The following is a 19,966-nucleotide window of genomic DNA, read 5'->3' as shown; positions in this document are numbered from 1 at the left end:
CTAGAACGTATTTATTTGATTTGACATTCATTTAAACAGCAAATCTCACTGAGACCTGAGGTGACATATTCTCCAGAGAGACCTGGCCAGGCAGCAGCAACACATGGTAACTGTGGCTCAAGAGGTAGAGCAGGTCGTCCAATGATCCATGGGTCGGCGGTTCGAATCCCGGCTCCTCCTGTCTACATGTCGAAGTGTCCTTGGGCAACACTGAACCCCAAATTGCTCCCGATGTGCTGGTTGGTACCTTGCATGGTTTCCGCCGCAATCGGTGTATGAATGTGTGTGTGAATGGGTGAATGTAATGCACAATCTATGTAAAGCGCCTTGGATAAAGGTGCTATATAAATGCACCATTTACCATTTTACCATTTATGGCTGCAGACAGGCCATTCAGTACAACTGCTAAGTGCAAACCGCCATCTGCTAGTAGTAATATGTACAACTGTCAACTCAGAAACACAATTCAAGTCTAGTCAGGTATGAGCTTCATGCAAAATATCCCATCCATCACCTGGCATACAATGGTTATGTTCCCTCAACCTTATAGAATGTATGTTCCCTCAATAGCCAGGCATGATGGCCAGACTAATATCACTGCGTAGACATTATATATTATATTAGTGTGGAACACTTCGGTGTGGCAGGTTTGTTTCCAAGAGGCGGTTACAGACTGATTCCAACGTCACACCAAAAAAGTCTCACTTTGAAGTGGGGGCAGCGGTGGGGCAGCGGTGGCCTAAGGGTTAGAGGAGAGCCCTTGTTGCCGAAAGGTTGCCGGTTCGATTCCCCGGACGGGCAGGAAAGATCTGGGTGGGAAGTGATTGATCCATTCAATAAACAATAAACTGCTCCCCCTGGAGCTGCTTAGTGGCCAACAGTATAAGACTGTGGTTGTACTGGTCAGCTCCCAGGTTTTAATGCGTGTGTGTCTGTCTGTGTGTTTGTTTTCTTAAATAAAAAAAATAAAAAAGTGGGCTCTGATTGGTCACCCACAACTCTGGGACCAATAGCTGCCCAGGGCATTTTATATTCCCTGTGGTCTTTGTCGGGTGGAAACTTGCAGATCTACAAGCTTGTGGATCTGCTACTTTTGATTCTTTTGTGTGACACTGTAGTCTGTATGATCAAGTAGGGAATAAAGACTTCATTTGGGTCTAGCATGCATAAGTATATTGCAGATTTGCATGTGCATGCACACACACACAGCCTATATACTAGGGGTGTAACGATACATTTTAACAGTGATACGATACATGGTTGACGATACGATACATGGACTATATTGGTTCACTCATGGCGATTCGATACGATTCAATGATTTAAATTCAATACAGTAACTATTTAGCAAAGACATGGAATCTGTGTGAATAGAGCAAGTCTTTTAAGGGAAACATTTATTATTATGGATGTAAAGTAAACATAGTGATTCTCTGGCAAATTATGGACAAACCTGCACTATTCGATACCGATTATTTGCATTTCAAAACGATACGATATGATACGATACAAAGTCAAATGATACGATATATTGAGTTTCCATTTCGATACACTTCGATTCTTGAAATTAAAAATAGATTTTTCGATGCAGTTACTATTATTGTTACACCCTTATACCATTGGCTACATGTAGTACTGTATAAGTTGACACACACACACACATACACACACACAGAGAGAGACTACGCAGCAGTTACTCCTCCGGTATCTATAGCGTGGACTAAAAGCTTTGACTCTAAGCTCCTGCTGTGTGTGCAAAACACTATATGACCACTGTGGCTTACATATATTATCATACCACCACTTGTTGATGCATCCACTGAGTGCCCTAATTATCTATGAGTAGCTTTTCATACTGAAACATTTCCCTTTGTAAAATGACCTACTGTATAAGTTCCTGATAACCTTTTGGCACTGATTATACTGTAAGGTGTGTTCCCCCCCCCACCCCCTTTTACGGCCTTTTATGATGATTTCCTGGTTTTTGTTATATAGAAGTGTATATTTGTACGTCCCTAAATGTTCTGATGAATTGAAAATGGTGGACCCTATTGTAAACAAGTTTACAATAGCTTTATGGTGTCGTCCACAGTCTTAAAACATCAATTTTGAGCATTGCTTTTACCTAGGCTCTTTGAACTGAGTTTCAATGTTTATTGTATTCATTTTAATGTGTTTAACCACTTAGGATGTTTTACTTACCGTACTCATACTATTGTGCTGCTCAAAAATAGCAAAATAGCTTAAACATTGTCACAGAACGTAGTTTAATCCGGTCAAATTACACAAAATTGATGGGAATATTTCTGCCATGTGCCAAAGGTCTAAGATAACAGAAGGTAGCCCAATTACACATGTTATGAAGCTGCCCACACTTGGAAGACTATTGGAAGTTCCACTGTCTCAGATGTCGTACTTTGACATACCATATGATCCAAGAATTATACTCCATTTTAGCCCATAGCACTTAATCATAGGCTCAATAGCACTTTATGTAGACATAACACTCTATAGTGTATACACTTATAGTTTCATTGGATAGATATTCCACCGTTAGGTTCTTAAGCTTACGTATGATTCATGATGACTATTTTTATGTATTACTAGGTTTTTGTTCTTGCTTACTGCAAGTCACTCTGGATTAAGAGCGTCTGCTAAATGCCTAAATTGGTTACAGAGACATGTTATTCTGCTCAATGTAAATTTTAACAAAAAGTAAAATTTAAAAAAGAGGCACAAAAACGTGGAGCCAAAAACACAACAACACAGATGTACTGTATAAGGAACACCAGTAAAACCAGGCAGTTCAACCAGATATCCAGTTTAATAATCACTTGGTATTTTAAGCATTTATTTGCCATTAGCATTGTACATGTTCTGAAACCTACAGTGGTCTCCCAATGCCTCACCCCACCTTCCTTTTTCCCCCTCCATGCAGTTTTCAACAGCATTCTTCACAACAGTCCTTTTTATGCATGTTGTCCAGTTTGTAGGTGTGTGTGTGTGCGCTGAGGGAGGTAGGGAGGGAGGTAAGGGGGGGTGAAAGCAGGTAAAAGTGGTGGGGGAGGTTTAATCTTGAAAATAATATAGGCTCTGCACTGGGGCAGAAACCTCATTCTGTATGTCCAAAACGCACAACATCACGTTTCAAGCTTGTAGATCTGCTACTTTTGAGTGACGCTGTACTTTGATCAAATAGGTTAATTTACAGGGTGAAAAAAAACACAAACAGTCCAAATAGAGGGTATGCACATGCATAAAGTGAGTGGCAGTGTGAGTTTAACGTCGTTAAATGCAATCAGATAGGACTTTTCTGTTTGGATGTATGGGCTGTCCAGGCCACTCAGTATAGGTGTTCCTGCATAACTTCCTGGTATGATGTTGATGTCACGCACATAGTCACATACCCTCTATATGGAGATAAGAGGTTTCTGGCCGACCGACAACAATATAGTCACAGCCGTCACCAGACAGTAGCACCAAGGAGTCCATAGTCCCCAGTAAGAATCTCATGCTTCATTTATAGTTGTCGGGTAGAAACCTCATATATCCATATTCTAAGTGTGTATTTTTTAAATCTTACTACAGCGCCAGGGGGAAAAAAAAGTAGCAGAAACGTGACGCTTCGCGCCACATTTCGAGCTTGTGGATCTGCGATCTGCACATTTTTACAAGGTTTTGGACATAACTGTATGAGGTTTCCACCTGACAGATGATTTATACTAAGCTCAATGCCATCGTACGATGGTCTGACATTTAATTCTCATAGGGAGCAGGTTACGAATTATATAATCTTTTCTGGAGTGGGGGTTAAGGCTGGATGGAGGCTGGTGTAGTGTTTGTGGTTAAGTGGTTGGTTTTCACCTGTTTCAACAAGCAAGACCCATGGCTTTGAAAAAGAAAAATGGAGGAGAGAGGGAACAGAGGAAAGAAGATGGGGTTGAGGGTCTGAAACCATCACGCATAGAAAATAAAATCATTTTGCAGGAGACAATCTCGGAGCGATAACAAAACATTCCTCAAGGAAAAAATAAAAACGAAAAACAAACAAAACAGGAATATAACAGCAAACATTCTCTTACACACACACACACACACACACCCCAATTAAAAATAATGAAAATAGATAAACAAGCATGTCAATCAAACCTTCATACAAAGTGACATCAGGCCTTTGCAAAGTGACATCAAATTGCGCTTTTTTCCCCTCCACCTCGCACTATTTCTTAGTGTCATTCAAGAAACTCCCATAATTCTCAGTAAACCAGGAAAAGTCCTCGGGCGGCTCTGCGGTGTGGTTTCATTAACAAGGTTGGGGTCAGCTCAAACAATTATGGCGAAGAGACAAGGGGGGGAGAGAGGGTGCCCGTCAGTGACCAAACAGTATGGCTATTAATGTTATCAGTGACATAGAGGCAATGATTTCAGCAGCATTATCAGGGGCCTGTTCGTTCAGAACACAACATTACAGCACATTCAGAGAAACACAAAAGAACCTCGACGGGCGCAGGACAAGATATGAGTGGCAATTCGTGTACAACGGGCTTAGCTCTATACAATCACACTGTAAATGTCAAACATTCTATCACTGAAAAAAAACTCAGATCCTTTAAGGACCACTTTGTAAGCCAAGTTCCTGAAAAAGAACCATTGTACAGCCGACGTGGATTATTCCTGGATATACAGAACAGGTATGTACTGGCTACAGCGGGAGTTAAGCTCTAGGGCGTTTACTGTTACATGTGTCACATTTATGAACGCTTTATCTCAATGAAATACATAGTTTTCACGTGAAAGTTAACCAACAACCAAGTATGGAATTAGACTTGAATACAGCACAGAGGCAGAGAGAGCTGACAACAGAGCCACAGGAGCAGACCCCAACCCTGGTATATACACACACACACACAACACACCTGTCCACATGTGCCACCATCAGAGCACAGAGAGAACGGGGGGGAGGAGACTAAAACAGACGGAGGGTTTAAAAGAAGAGTTGCACCTCTCCTCCTCCGTGCTGTGAAACAAAGGAGTGCCAAATCCTTTCAGTCTCCATTCCTCCCCCTGAACCCACAGAGGGAGAGAGAGAGTAGGTCCGCTCCTCCTCCTCTACCTGGCCTCGTCTCTCCTGTCCTCCCTCTTGGCGCGGACAGTCTGCGAGCTGTCGGCGGGCTGCTGCACCCAGTTGTTGTCGTGCAGGCCCACGCGGCAGCCCGGCGTGTCCTTGTCCGTGCGCCGGCAGCACATCCAGTAGGAGCGTCCGTAAGGCAGGTCGTGGTGGTAAGGTTTGGGGTGCCAGCGGCACAGAGACACGTCCCCGCGCTCGTACTGCCGCTTGCACTGCTTGCAGGGATCGTCGCGGTACAGCGGGTCCTGGTTCCAGCGAGAGTCCACGGCGCGCACGCCAAACGCCTCGATCAGCACCTTGAAGTCGTGGCAGGTGCACTTGAGGGCGGCCAGCGCGCGCGTGGGCAGGTGGCTGAAGATGTTCACCATGATGTGGTCAGGCAGCAGCAGCATGTACTGGCGCGGCTCCAGCAGCCGCTGGATCTGGAAGCGGATCTCCAGGAAGTCGTGGGAGACGTGGCGGTACAGGCGGCACAGCGACGGGTCCGAGCAGTCGTCCACCAGGGGCGAGTCGGGCCGCCCGCTCGTCCCCCCCGCCGCGGCACCGTTGGTGCCGCAGTCCAGAGAGCACATTCCGCCACCCATGCCCGCCACCTTGCCGTCCTCCTGCAGGAAGAAAAGCTGGCCGGGAGGAGGGGGGTCGTCAGCCGAGGGGTCCGTGGAGCTACCCACCACGCCCCCGCCCCCTCCCCCGCCGGGCATGGCAAAACACACCGTCTCCTCCTGGACATTCTCTGTGCTGTCCTTTCCGTAAAACACACACTGGTCCACGGCGCCGGTCACCACCACTTCCACGTGGAAGCCCGTCACCCTCTCTCTCTCCCTCCCCACGCTCATGCCGCTGCCCGCCTTCTTCTCCCCCCCGGAGGAGGAGAGGTCCTGGGCCGGGTCCGGGCTGTCCGCGTGGTGGTGGTCTCCGTCCTGTTTGGGGGATGCGAGCAGCAGCGCGCCGGGGTCTCTGGAGGACGGGCTGACCAGTTGGTACAGGTCACACGTGATCTTCTCTTTGGCTCTGGCCCCCGCCTGGCTGGCCCCGCCGCCACAGCTCATGAACATACAGCGAGGCCTGCCGGCGGGTTCCGACTGGGACCTGGGGTCCATGCTCAGGCTGGACACCCGGAAGGCTATCCGAACCTCGCCGCGGCCGTGGGCGGGGGGCGGAGGCGGGGCCGACTCCGCCCCTACCCGAGGCTGCCTCTCTCGGTCCTGGCCGGAGCAGTCCGTTCCGTTAACGGAACAACCGGAGGCCGGCTGAAGCAGCCTGCCTTCCAGGTTCTGGGATTCAAAGTGCGCGATGGCCTGTGCCACCCTGCAGGATTCCTGCTTCTCCGCATCCTCCTCCTCCTCCTCCTCCAGCTCCTGGTCTGTCCGGATGGGAGAGGAGGGGGCATCCTGGGGATCAGAGTCCTCCGAGAGGAACATCATGGGAGTGGGGTCGGACACCGTGCTCCGCAGGAGGGTGTGTTGCTGCTGGCTCCCCTGAACGGCCACCATCCCCTGGAGAGCCATGGCCGTCCTCTGTTCCACCAGAGCCACCATTTCGGCCACAGACAGCAGGTCCGTTTCACTCACCCCCGAGAGCTGGTCGGGGCTGGGCAGAGCCTCGGGGGCCAGGGCGGAGGGTTCCTCCTGATTGAGGTGGGGGTCCGATGAGGTCTGGGTGCGGGTGGGAGGGTCATAGGAAGAGCAGCGTCTCCGTCGTTTGGCCTTGCTGCAGTCCGTCGCCCAGTTACCTTTCACCTGCAATACAGAAATGTAGTCTTTTATTTCAAAACCACGGATTAAAGCAAAATAAAATCTCATGACTGAAGAACATGTGCATGGCCATGTCCTATTATGTGAAGAAATCACAGACTGAGGCTTTAAACCTTTGCTTTTATAAAATATCAAGATGGTTTTATGGAAAATGCCACAAAAATACCACAATGACATTACGGAGACAACATTGTCCGATACAGCACCGCCGTAGTTATTTTGTCTTTGTCTTCAAGTTAAAATACTGTGGGACAGAAGTCTCGAGCCAAGTGTGCTCTAAGTCTAAGCTAAGGAAGCGAAAGCAAACTGTCTGAGAAAACAGTCCGCACTCTGTAGGTCATTTTTCTTTGATTTATCACAGTCTCAGACAACCGGTTTTGGCATTCATCAGCATTTGTCTTATTGAAAGTCTTTATTTATAGTTAGTCAAACTATTATGTTTGCCTGGGCCTGGCCTGCACTTGTTAATATATCAAAGAACTGTTGGTTTTGAGGAAGTGGAATTCCTGGACTTTAGTCCATTTTGGAGCCTTCACACCCATCATTCAGCCAATTTATACACTTTTATGCTTTAAAACAAAGACTTAAAAAAATAATCTGCATCCAAATATATATCAATTTGGGGGTCCTCCTTGACATGAAAAGGTTTGAGAAGCACTGGTCTAGATGAATGTTGTTACCTTCATGGCGCTGGTTCTGGGCAGCCCTGCTCCGCTGAACTGATGGGCTACAAAGAAGGCGATCTTCTCCTTGGTGTTTCCTGGCTTAATGACGTACCAGGTGTCCAGCAGCACGCGGCCGTCCTCCATCTGTGCCCCGGAAGAGGGCGGCGAGGGAGGGCCAGGGGGACAGGAGGACGATGGCGGAGGAGGAGGAGGGGCCATGGACTCAGAGCCCAGTTCGGGGGCAGGGGGAGTGTTCTCTGACTCTGAGCCCGCATCCTCCTCCTCCTCCTCATCTTCTCCATCCTCCTCCTCCTCCTCCTGCCCTCCCAGCATCATCTCTACGGCTCCAATTCCATCCAGCGACCTTATGCCCCCCGGCAAGGGCTCAGCCTTGCAGAGCGAGGGGGCGCCCTGCGGCCCCGACCCCCCACCGCCGCCGCTGCGAGCCTTGTTCTGGGAGTAGGTGCCAAAGGGGCGCGGGCACCAAAGGCGGATGTGGGAGAAGGTGTCTCGGTCCATCAGGGAACGAACCACCAGGGCATATCGGCATCTAGGCTGGCCAGCGAGCACTGAGAGCCAGACCTGTCATTCTACCTCCCTCTCCTCCTCGTTCCCCCGCAGCCAACCTGGCGGGTGCCGTCAGTCTGCCTCGCCGACTCCACAGGAACAACTTGGCGTACAATCTGGTGGAGTGGAGGAAAAGGGGACACACGGAAGAGAAGGAAGGGATTAACAGAGCAGATAACAGACGATAGTACCATACATTAGATACGCCTCGGACATCCAAATGGAGCGATACCGAGTGATAACATGACACGTGTGGGTGGGACTGGATCAATGATCAACTGAGGTTGTGAATGCTTGCAAAATGAGCTTGTGAAATAGACTTAGTGTGTAGGACAACCCACTGAACCCAGTCTCCTTTAACAACACTAGAAGATTATAAATGTCCATCTACAGTACAAGCTCACAGCAATGCGAGTTTATAAGTTTGAGTTTTATTTAGGACCGGGAATATACGATAAGACAAGGTATTGTAACAAAGTACAGTATAAGTCTTAAGTGGCTAAGATAACTGTTCCATTCTAGCAGCCAGTCTCCTCCTTTGGCCAAACGTAATTAGCCATTACATTTGCTGCTTTACTGTAAGATCAATTCTCTCGCATCAGAGTGTCTCAATCAAATTAAAGGCTTCCATTTCAGGCTGCCTGATCATGAGGGGTGGGATGGGGGGGGGGGAAACACCAAAGCACGAAATGGATTCACACTGCTTCAAAGCGGACTTGCCTAATAGGAGAGTCAACACGGGGAGGGGCAGGCAGGGCAAATGCTGGGCCTATTTTTAGCCAACAGCAGGAGGTAGGGTGGGGTTGGTTGGTAGTAGTGAAATTGATGTCTCTTCCCTCCCTCACCCATCTCTCCCTGCCCAGGGGAGTCCATAGTACAAGCTACAGGGGAAAGCCTTTTACTCTATACCCAGAATGCTTTGCTACCGTGTCATGCACTGTGCCAGCAGTAGGTGCTGCCAGGAACGCGCCTTAAGCATGCCGGCATGCTTAAGGCAGAAGGAGACATGTGGTGACGTCGCGACTGATTTAAAAGGCCCGTGGCGAGAGACAGCTTGAGCCTACGACTGTCATTAATACATTGTCTCTGTATTTACACACAGAAGCATCTTTACACACTGATGTATCTCAATGTCTACAATGTTATCTACAATGTTGCCACCGCTGTATGTCAGGATGGAGCCCCCACCCGGAGGACACGACACCCTCCGTCCTAGCTACTCAGTCAACATTCCCACTGGAGGGACAGGCGTCGCCCCAGCCTGTAGGAGTATCAGCGACATAAATCACCTTCCCCGCCCGGCTTCCCTCCCCCGAACACGGCCAATTGTTGTTTGTATATAGACGAATCCGCGGAGCAGTGCCTGTAGGCAATCATAGCTGCGGTGTCAAACTAAGCATCACTTGACACCGCAGCATTGATTGCCTCCAGCTGGCCTACAGGGCACTGCTCTGTGGATTCTATCTATTAAATCTATGGAGTATTTAAGCTGTGACGTAAGCACCTCCTCCAGAGCCACTTTTGTGTCGCTTGTGTGTCCTCATAGAGTTCTACTGTGTCCCTCCGTCGTAGCGGTGTTTGAACCTATCTGAGACAAGAAAAACAATAAAGTCTCATTTTACCGCTTTCCTTGGAACAACAAAGCTACTGGTCTCCCAAATCTGGCTGTCTGCCCCACACTGAACACTATCGCCATTTTATTTCATATACCTGCACCACAGCAGTGGGCAGGTATACTTTACACCAAAGACGAGTTATGCTGCACTTCAATTTCTATTTGAAGTAATAGAATGAATGGGGTGTTGTGCGTTTAAATCATAACTGTTAGGGTTGGTTTGAAATGGCAGGTTATTCTGTGTGGATAGATAGCACCTTCAAGGCCTAGTAAATCAAACCTGCTGTGGACACTATAATGAACATGAAGGAATAGTGTTGGTGGCACTAGTATACAGTAACTGAATTTGCTTTATTATTATGGCATGCATATGGTCAAGACAACTCACGGCCGGGCTACACTAGGATTTGTGCACAAAACGCGCGCGTTTACCCACCAATGTATAAAAGGTATTCAATCTGGACTAGTATTCAGTAAGGTTCGGCTCTGGGAGCATAAAAGAGTAAAATGATTGAGACCACACCAGTATGTAGCATTATTTACCATTTAGAAAAATAGTAAATAAATTGAATGGTACCCAAAACACACATACAACAGACATAGACAACAGTAACCACCTAAGTTAAGATGTTGGACTTTCACGCAGGAGGCCCGAGTTCGAATCCCGTGCGTTACAATAGGCTATAATTGCTCATATGGTCATTGCGAAGGACCTACGTAACCTATAGAAAATCCCATAAATAAGCCAGCTCATATTCCCTACATCTGATTTATAGGCACACAGGCACATTATACAGTACAACACATTTCACCTAATCCAGTCTTCAGAGCTTATGAAAGCCAAGTATTCAGGGTCAGAACTTCGACTATGATAGCAGTTCAACATCAGTTACAGCATTAGTTCTCAAACTGGGGTCCAGGGACCCCCAGGGGTCCTTGAGGGGGTTCCCCAGATAAATTATCTATAGTTAGGAACCAAATAGATCGTGTGGCTGTAACTCCCCAGGGCCCTATATACACATCAGCCAATTTCAAAAACAATTGACATTCTTTGACATTTTTTCAGATGGGTGTCTATGGCCAAATACACATTAAATTGATGCCCGAGGAACCTGGGAACTATTTTTAAATAGTTATGTTGCTACATGTATTAGCTGATGAGACACAGAGAGCGTGCTGGCATCAAAGGTAGAACAACGTATACAGTAGGTTGCACCAGGCGTCAATGGGTTCATTTAGGGGTCCGGGACATGCAAAGGTTCGAGAACCACTGAGTTACAGCATTCAGTAAAGTGATAAAACAAGTGTTCTTACTAGTAAACTGAGAACAATCAACCAATATCACAAAATACAAATCATTTATGGACGTACACGTAGTCACGTACGTGCATGTGTCAATTTGTGCACTTAACGCTGCACTGTTACGTTCCACTTCTACCCTGGATTTGAACCCGGTTTGTGTTGTGCTGACATGTTTGTTTACCATTGGCCTGCTTGCTCAGGGGATGCATTTAATCTTGACCATCAGGTCAACATTTGTGTCAGATCCTGTGTCTAAGTGCGACATGATCTTTTGACACGATCTAAATGTGTCCATAGAAGAGCAGAGGGACAAAACACAACTTCGTAGGGAACCGTCAGAGGAGTCTATAAAGGGCTCGTATTCGGGGAGGCCTTATAGCCTAAGGATCTGTATTTCTTCGTAGGAGCTGGGGAGGGAACGGAGCTGGTCACGTTTGAGTCTAAGGTCTACCTTTAGATAACTCCTTTCTTATACTTCTAATTGATGTACCAATGCTGTACTAATGAATGTACTTTGATCCCTTTCATTCTCTGCACCTTATATGAAGGTGATATGACGTCATCCGTTTCGTGGCAACACTACGATACAGACTGGATACAGTTACAATTGTTGTAAAAAAAAAAAGGGACATAGTGCTGCTTTAACTAAAAGCATTTTGACTAAATCATCCCTTCTGCTATCAAATACTGTCTGCATGCTACAGTTTTGAACTCTTAGCATGCCTGGACTTGCCGTCTGTTCCACTGAGATGGTAATACAAGAGCAGCTTCATTCCATTCGGAGCGTACTGTAGTAACCGTCAATATTTGAGTATATTCAAGTTAGGGAGTTTGCCCAAATTACACTTGTCCATAGCATGTTTTATTCCATATTCTTTTATACAATTGATTTCCCCTACTAAACTGTAAAATCCATAGTGTTAGCTCATTTTAACTACAAATGTAACCAATGGGTCGGAACCGCAAAGGTGTGTTAATTTAACTCAGTTTATTTTTGTTTTTTTACAGTGTAGTAGAGTAACTTTTTGGCCAGTGTCCTCGGTCGGTCCAGGGGGCATGAAACCAGTCTCTTTTTGCTTCCCTGTGTGGCACAATGAAAAGGCTGTTGCCTTTTTGCCTTCAGGACTAATGGAATGATTGTAAAGAGGTGTAAAAAAGCAAAACGCCTCCCACACAGTGTGGCGGGCAAAATGCTTCTTCCATAATCACACAGAAACCACTGGGGCTAAGAACAGGCAAATTACACTGTTGTGAGGGGAAAATGCAGCTGAATGCTTTTCCTGTCTCTCTCTCTCTCCGTCTCTCTATTTGACCTCTCTTCACACTATTTCCCCCCTGCCTTCCTCCCTCCCTCCCTCTCCGCATCACTCACTCTCTCTCTCCTGACAGATTAGATGGGATCATAAAAAGAGAGCAGGCTGTCCACTGCGGTGTGTGTCAGCATGATGAGGGGCAGGGCTGCATGGCAGCCATCATGACATTTCACTTGACCATTAAATTGTCATACAAATAATTGCGATTAACATTTTTGGGGGATTAAACATATCAATGATATATTTAAAAAAAAATACACTTCCGTTTGCCCTTTACGCTTTGTAAAGGAAAAAATCACACCCGTGTGAACTGAGTGGTGTAAGGTTTTATATAGCATGATCAGCTGTGGTCTGACGTAATGTCTGACGTAATGAAATCATTATTATTATATAAGGTAAGGTATTATATAGCCTGATCAGCTCTGATCTGACGTAATGAAATCACACCTGGATGTGATTTCACAACTGGCTTTTTTTGTGCAGAGAAAATGACCACGGTTGCTACGGTCATCCAGTTCACCCGGGTGTGATTTAATTACGTCAGAAATTATTTTGAACATAGCAACCGTGGTCATTTTTTTCTGCACACAAGCCAGTTGTAGGAGTGGTTTACACCACTCAAAAATACCACATCGCAGTTATGAACAATAACTTAAAAACAAACATATATATGCCAATCTGCAATGACACAACTCGTTGCATCATTATGCGTTGTGAGTTTGTAGATCTGCCCATTTCTAGTATAAAGAGATGTTTTTTGAACATGAATAAACATCTTTCAACGTGGAATCAATTATGAGTTTATGACGATTGCGCAAAAAGATTGCAATTGCGTAATAATTGTGACCGTCAATTGACGGGTACATACACTGGCAGAGACATCATCAGTCCCCATCTCAACGGCTTTATTCAATCACTCCTACTCACTGAGCCCTCCCGACACAAGATGGTTACACACACAGTGTGAGAGTGTGTGTGTGCGTGTGTGGTGAGAGACACACACACACACACAGTTTCGATTTTGATGTGTGTTCTGTAAGAGCACACAATCTTTAAGTGGTTTTCATACTGTAGTGGTCCAGAATAAAAAATACTTGGGGTGGGCTTACCCGGGGGGGGGGGGGGGGGGGGGGGGGGAAGAGACAATTTGGCGAAAGAAACAAATCTACAAGCACAGCGCGTTATGAGCTAGTAGATTGGCTATTTTCGGTGAAGACATTTGGTGTAGAGGGAAAAAGAAGAGGGCCCAGTTGACTCAACAAAGTACAGGGTTTAAGTGGTCGTTAACGGGACTCGGAAGCTGCTCACAGTGTAGAACTCATCAGTCCCGGTTAGCTGATATTCAAACATTCAAAGTCTCAGCCAGTTGTGTCCCATCCCATCAGGAACAGTTTCCAGAACCGGTTTTATCACACTGTCAGAGCTGCCTGGTATGTGGACTTCACCTGTGCTTAGTGTGCTATACACATTAATACTGGTTCTCAAACTTTCTAAACACACACACACACACACACATTTCCCATATACCGGTATAGGTGCAATCCTGCCTGCCCAAGCATACTGTTAAGACAGAGGCAGGCTGCGGCACTGCAGCTATTTCACAGGCCACTGTTAGTATAGAGCAGAGGTGGCTCATGCCACACTAGTCTCCTCACTAGTCTCCCACCCAGGCCACTGTTAGTATAGAGCAGAGGTGGCTCATGCCACACTAGTCTCCTCACTAGTCTCCCACCCAGGCCACTGTTAGTATAGAGCAGAGGTGGCTCCTGCCACACTAGTCTCCTCACTAGTCTCCCACCCAGGCCACTGTTAGTATAGAGCAGAGGTGGCTCCTGCCACACTAGTCTCCTCACTAGTCTCCCACCCAGGCCACTGTTAGTATAGAGCAGAGGTGGCTCCTCCTGCCACACTAGTCTCCTCACTAGTCTCCCACACAGGCCACTGTTAGTATAGAGCAGAGGTGGCTCACGCCACACTAGTCCCCCCCCCCCCCCCCAAATGAACGTCAAGCAAAGGAGCGAGTGTACAGATAAATGTTTTATATTTTGTCAATAGCAGGTACAAAGATCTGAACGTCAGACTCAGGATGGATGTAAGTGGGCGAGTGCAATGTTGTGGAACTGGTCTTTAAGCACTACTGGCCTGGCTTACAGTACAGGTAGCTCCACTGTTTTTCTGTCAATATACTTTTACTGCTTCTAGTATTGATTGATGGTGTCTTTCTTGTATAGTATTGTATGTCTTGATAATGTCACAATGGCAATAAGCGTTCAAGAGATGTGTGTTATGCTTTTAGCATTAGTGTATAACTGTACCCTGTATAGTACCGTTTGCAAACTGAATACAATCAATTAAAGCCATATAATTTTGGTGTCGGGTGGAAAACTTGCAAGTCAGAAATCGTTCCTTTTTTTAAAATTTTAAATCTTTTAGTTTCTCTACTTTTGTGTGACACTCTTGTATGATAAAATACAGTATTGATTTACAGAAAAAACATAATTTGAAACATGGAGACAAAGTTTCTGCCCGACAGCAACTATATACATTTATATTGAGTAGGGAAAATAGCACATTTACAAGCTCGAGCTGTAGATATTTTTTTAAATTTCTATTTGATTCATTCATTTTATTTTGACAAATTCCCACCTACTGTACTATGACATGCCCACAATAGGCGCACCAGGTTGAAGTGTTTTATGGGAACAGAAGAGAATAGAAACCCACGTCAGAGAGAGTGTCACATGTTTGACCGAGCAGAGGTGTCTAGGGTTACAGTTAAAAGGAAAACACATGAACTACATTGAAGTTAGCTGACAGGGGTCACACAGGTTTATCTTATTGACTCCACAGCTCTGGTGCCTTACCCCCAAAATAAACACGCCAATAATACTGATGATTACATCATTCTGGTCCCGTCTTAAGCTCCGACAGTCCTTGGGTATTTATTTTAGGATTGAGAAACACGCCTGAAAAGTCAGCTATTGAACTTTATCAATAGCTAGGTCTATCTACAAAATATTGACTGAGGAAAGAGTACGATTTTTCTCGACTCAAAGTAATGAGGGAAACGAGAGAGCGTACCGATTGCATAGTGCGTAGGAATGTTCAGACAGGCAATGACAGGTTTCACATACTTCCTGAACGCATGGATCTCAAAACTGTACTTTAATCTCCGTACATAAAGCACAAGCTGGTACAGCCTACCGTGTTATTCGTTGTGGTTATACGTTCACACTTCACGGGCTGAACATAACCACATCTATCAGTCTCAGGTGAACAACATTCCCCCAAGTTCAGTAAATTAAACCTGCATTGCTGTTGGGCAGAAACCTCTTATCTCCATATTCTAACTTTTTGACTACCATTGTCTATGGGCAAAAAAAAGAAATCACACCCGTGTGAAGTGAGGGGTGCTCTTATCGTACATCATCGCCGACTTCTTACTGACAGTTGAGAGTTGGAAGCCTGCTATATACAGTATACAACATATCAATGTCTGTGTTTACACTATAACATAAAATTGTCCTTTCATTGTCAATTGGAATTGAATGTTTGTGTAGCTGTAGGACAAAGTTTGTGCACACACACACTATATGCTAGACATAGGAGGCCCCCCACTTGTGACGTCATGTGGCAGCCAAATCTATAGTATGGACTTTTTAAGGTTTGCTTTAAGCAGTGACTTCATGTGGCAGCCACAGGCAGAAGTACCGCTCAAGGAAATGACGTTGATGCTTTACAAATCAGTTTACATTCTCCGCGAATGAAACAAGTGTGGTTATTGATTCCGGACCGACACTTCCGCTAATAGCGTCTCTGCCTTTAGGTTGTGACCAGGCTTTTCTCTTCGCAGATGAGTAAGGCTGGGACGAAGGCTAATTGGAGTCAGTTTCCCAGAAGCCCTTGCAAGCCAGTTATACTGTAGGTCGATTTCTGGTTACGTCATCATAAAGCATCAGCCTCGTCACGATATCCGCGACCAAGCCTGATTTTCATAAGTCATAAAAAAAGCGGCGAATTAAACATAAAACAAATAGCGTGTTTAGCGGGTTATGCAGCAAAGCTGTTAAAAGATAAGATAAGTTGAAAAATTAATTCATGAAGGATATTCATTTTTTTATTGGATGATGTACGCCGACAAGAGGCCCCTCACTTCACACGGATGTGATTTTTTTATTCTCACTACTTGATCATACTACATACAGCATCACACAAAAGCATCAAAAGTATCAGATCTACAAGCTCAAAATACGGAGTGAAGCAACGCTTTGGGATCACCATTTTTATCATTTATAATCCTGAAAAGTAACAGTTTTGGACATACAAGGTTTCCACCCGACAGAGACGATAGGCTGTATTGATGACCATTCGTCGTCTCTTATCTCATCATCATACCTTTGACAAGCCCAGCTCCTTTTGCAGAGCGTATGAGATTAGGCTTAATGAGACTTTATAGGCTGCCCTTTTATCTAAAGTCAACCGGCTGTCCATCTCAGATATAAATTTCTTCTTCCAGGAGAGAAAAAAATAACAAATAAAACACCTTCACTCCCACTCTGGCAGCTTATTTTCTCTTTGACATCTCACCCCTCTTTTCAGGGTCTTTCAGTTGGATGGAGATGGACACAAGCAGGCAAGTGATATATCACCCAAGCATGCTCGCAAGCCTCAACTCAAGCCCTTTCTCCCTGTGTGTGTGTGTGTGTGTGTGTGTGTGTGTGTGTGTGTGTGTGTGTGTGTGTGTGCGAATTCGCCCTCTCCCTCTGCGTCTGTGGGGAGGACAATACAACAGAAGTATGGCCAGCAGGCCAGCCACCGCTACAAACTGTCTAACAGAACAATAGGGCTGACTGCATCTCTCTCCAGCAGTCTGCCTCACCCCCCCCAAAAAACACACAGAACCGTCTGAAGTGACCTCTCCTTGTCAGGCTAGTTAGAAAAGGTGGCCAGACCGACGGGTCTGAATGTGTACAAGGAAGCATCTCTGCGTGTGGTTATTATTGAGCTGTCATGATGCCATTGTGTTCTTTTTTTACAAGCCATATGCCTTGAAAGCACATTTTTACTAATGCCATTATACGGTTCCTTCCTATTATGACCCAATTTCAAACCCCCCTTTGGGGAGATAAAACGTTTAATAGAATCACCCTCTAACATCGCAGCCGGTTTCCCCATAATTAGGCCAACTTCAATGCAACAGTAGAGTACAGTAGGTCAGTGTTACTGTGGGGCTGAAGTGAGCACTTCAAAAACAACAAGGCTTAGATGTAGGTCTCGGTTATCAGATCATTTTCCTCCATGAGATTGTAACAACATCCCTTTTTTGAGAGTTATGTTACCTCTGTCAAGTAACTACTTTAACTTTGTTCACAGACAAATCCATACAGCATATGTACATTATTAGCCATAGCACCCCCCCCACCCCCCTACCCCATAAATAGTTAATTTAGATAAACATATATCATCCTACGGTATCCTAACGACGCCTAGTAAAGACTGCTGGTAACAATTAACGCTTGCTTCCTAAGTTGTGTTTGGTTAGAGATCCGACTGGTCCAGCAGGGCACACTAATGACCATATAGTAGGATAATAAAGTTGTACTTGTGTTGACTTGACAGGCAATGACAGCAAGTTTTAGGGTTTCAAAGACCAAAAGAAGAAGGTCCACACACAGAACTAATCTCTGGTCAGACGATTGCTTCAAATAGATTATAAATTCATTTAGATAAAAGCAATCAAACAGTAGATAAAAGCAATCAAACAGTAGATAAAATAAATCAAACAGTGATCAATGAGTGAGTACTAGAGAGACAGATACCGCCCCTTATACTGTATGTATTTGTATGTACATTTGGTTTGTTTGTATTTATGTAATGTATTAAGTCTTTTCTTTTTCATGTATGTTTGTTTTGCTGTACACTATAGGAAGATTCAATAAAATAATAATAATAGACAAAAAAAACAATGGGGTTTTTAAACACAATAGCAACTTACAGTTACAAACTCCTCGGTGTCAATATCCATTTGTAACTCAGAGGGTACAAATGGAGCCAATGTTGTTATACAGTACATGTAGTTCTGTACCCTCTCAGAGTCCAATTAACAGTAGATACTCTATTACCAATGTATTACATAACATACAGTGCATTAGCCACAGATGTACATTAAGTCACCTGCCCGGTGGTGGCTGGCTAACTGTTGATGTCTCATAGTTGTTAATAAAACTAACAACTATTGTTAATAAAACTAACAACTATGCTATGCTTGCTAAATGGTTAGCATCGCGTTACCTGTGGGACTGAGGAGGAGGATACGGCTAACGTGCTAATATAGCTAGGTTAGATGGTTGGTGGGATAGTCTTAAATGCTAGCTTATGTTACTACTATACTTGTTCCATGATGGTGCCTGCAGTGCAGCCTTACCTCAGTAACGTGAATCTCTCCCCAGGCCAGGAGGAACTTGTTGGCGGCTATCGATGACAGCAGCTTATGATGATGATGTCCTCCTCCTGGTAACAGGACACCAGACAGACAGACAGGAGCCTCTCCCCGGTGACTGACTGCCTGGTGAGCAGGTGACACCACCATAGATATACACCGCCACCACTGATGTGTCCACGTCGCTGAGGCAGCTAGCCGAGGAAGCTAACGACATTAGCCTCTCCACCACCACCACCACCACCACCAGCAGCAGCAGCTACCTAGCTAGCTATTAAGCTACGGCTACTTTCTGCTCAACCTTGCCTGGTTGGTTGGTTGGTTGTTGCTTGTTGCTATCGAAGGCCTGGCGGTGTGTGCTGCTGTCACTTGTCCCGACTCAGTCACACATTCATACGGGCCCTAATCACAAAGTCCCCCCCCTTCCCCTCCTCTGCTCGCCTCTGTGGCTGTCTATTTCAGAGGGTGACAGACAGGGTCTTTTACGGTGTGTTCTCGGGGACTCTCTCTCTCCCTATCTCTCTCTACCAAAATAAATCGGTGTGTCAAAACACAGCCAGAGGAGGAAAGGCCATCTTGTTGACAAGCAGCTGCATAGGGCCCGCAGCCAATAGCAGCGCAGAGTCGATGGTGTGCCCATATATGGCTCCTGCACGACTCCCCTCCCTCTCTCTTGCCCCGCGCGCTCTCTCTCTCTCTCTCTCTCTCTCTCTCTCTCTCTCTCTCTCTCTCTCGCACACACTCACACACACACACACACACACACACACACACACACACACACCAAACAGAACAAATTTGCATGCATACACATTGTTACAAGATGCAACAATTGTTGTTGACACGGGGCTGTAGTGAAAAGGTGCATTGGACCATTTAAAAAAAATGCAATTCATCAATCAACTAAACTTACTTAAAGTCCACTAAACAAACATTAAAAGTCCATATAGACTTGCTAAAAGCCACATAATGGCAGGTGGGGTGCTGTTTTTGTACATCAGTAAAAGTCCATAGACTTGACGTAATTTCCGAAAGCCAGACGTTGGAGGGGATGGCGGCCCTCAAAAATGCATTCATTACTGTACCACTTTCAAGTTGAAAGTGGTACAGTAATGAATGGAATGGATTGGAATGGATTGGTTGAAAGTTTCAACCAATCCCTCTCTTGGACATTGTCAGGTAA

General features: G+C 45.5%; 1 protein-coding gene across 1 annotated transcript; it reads right to left on the bottom strand.

The window, feature by feature from the left end:
* Nucleotides 1-2,772: 2,772 nt before the first annotated feature.
* Nucleotides 2,773-19,334, bottom strand: fbxo46 (F-box protein 46). Its single transcript, XM_079515039.1, has 3 exons — nt 18,769-19,334; nt 7,563-8,230; nt 2,773-6,867 (listed from the first exon to the last, which is right to left on the bottom strand). Exons 2-3 carry the CDS (start codon nt 8,064-8,066, stop codon nt 5,110-5,112), a joined length of 2,262 nt encoding a protein of 753 aa, XP_079371165.1. The 5' UTR covers nt 8,067-8,230; nt 18,769-19,334; the 3' UTR covers nt 2,773-5,109.
* Nucleotides 19,335-19,966: the final 632 nt, after the last annotated feature.

This window comes from Electrona antarctica, assembly GCF_951216825.1.
Source record: "Electrona antarctica genome assembly, chromosome: 11".
Lineage (NCBI taxonomy): Eukaryota > Metazoa > Chordata > Actinopteri > Myctophiformes > Myctophidae > Electrona > Electrona antarctica.
Note: the sequence above shows the minus strand (reverse complement) of the source record. Positions and strands in the feature narration are given on the sequence as shown.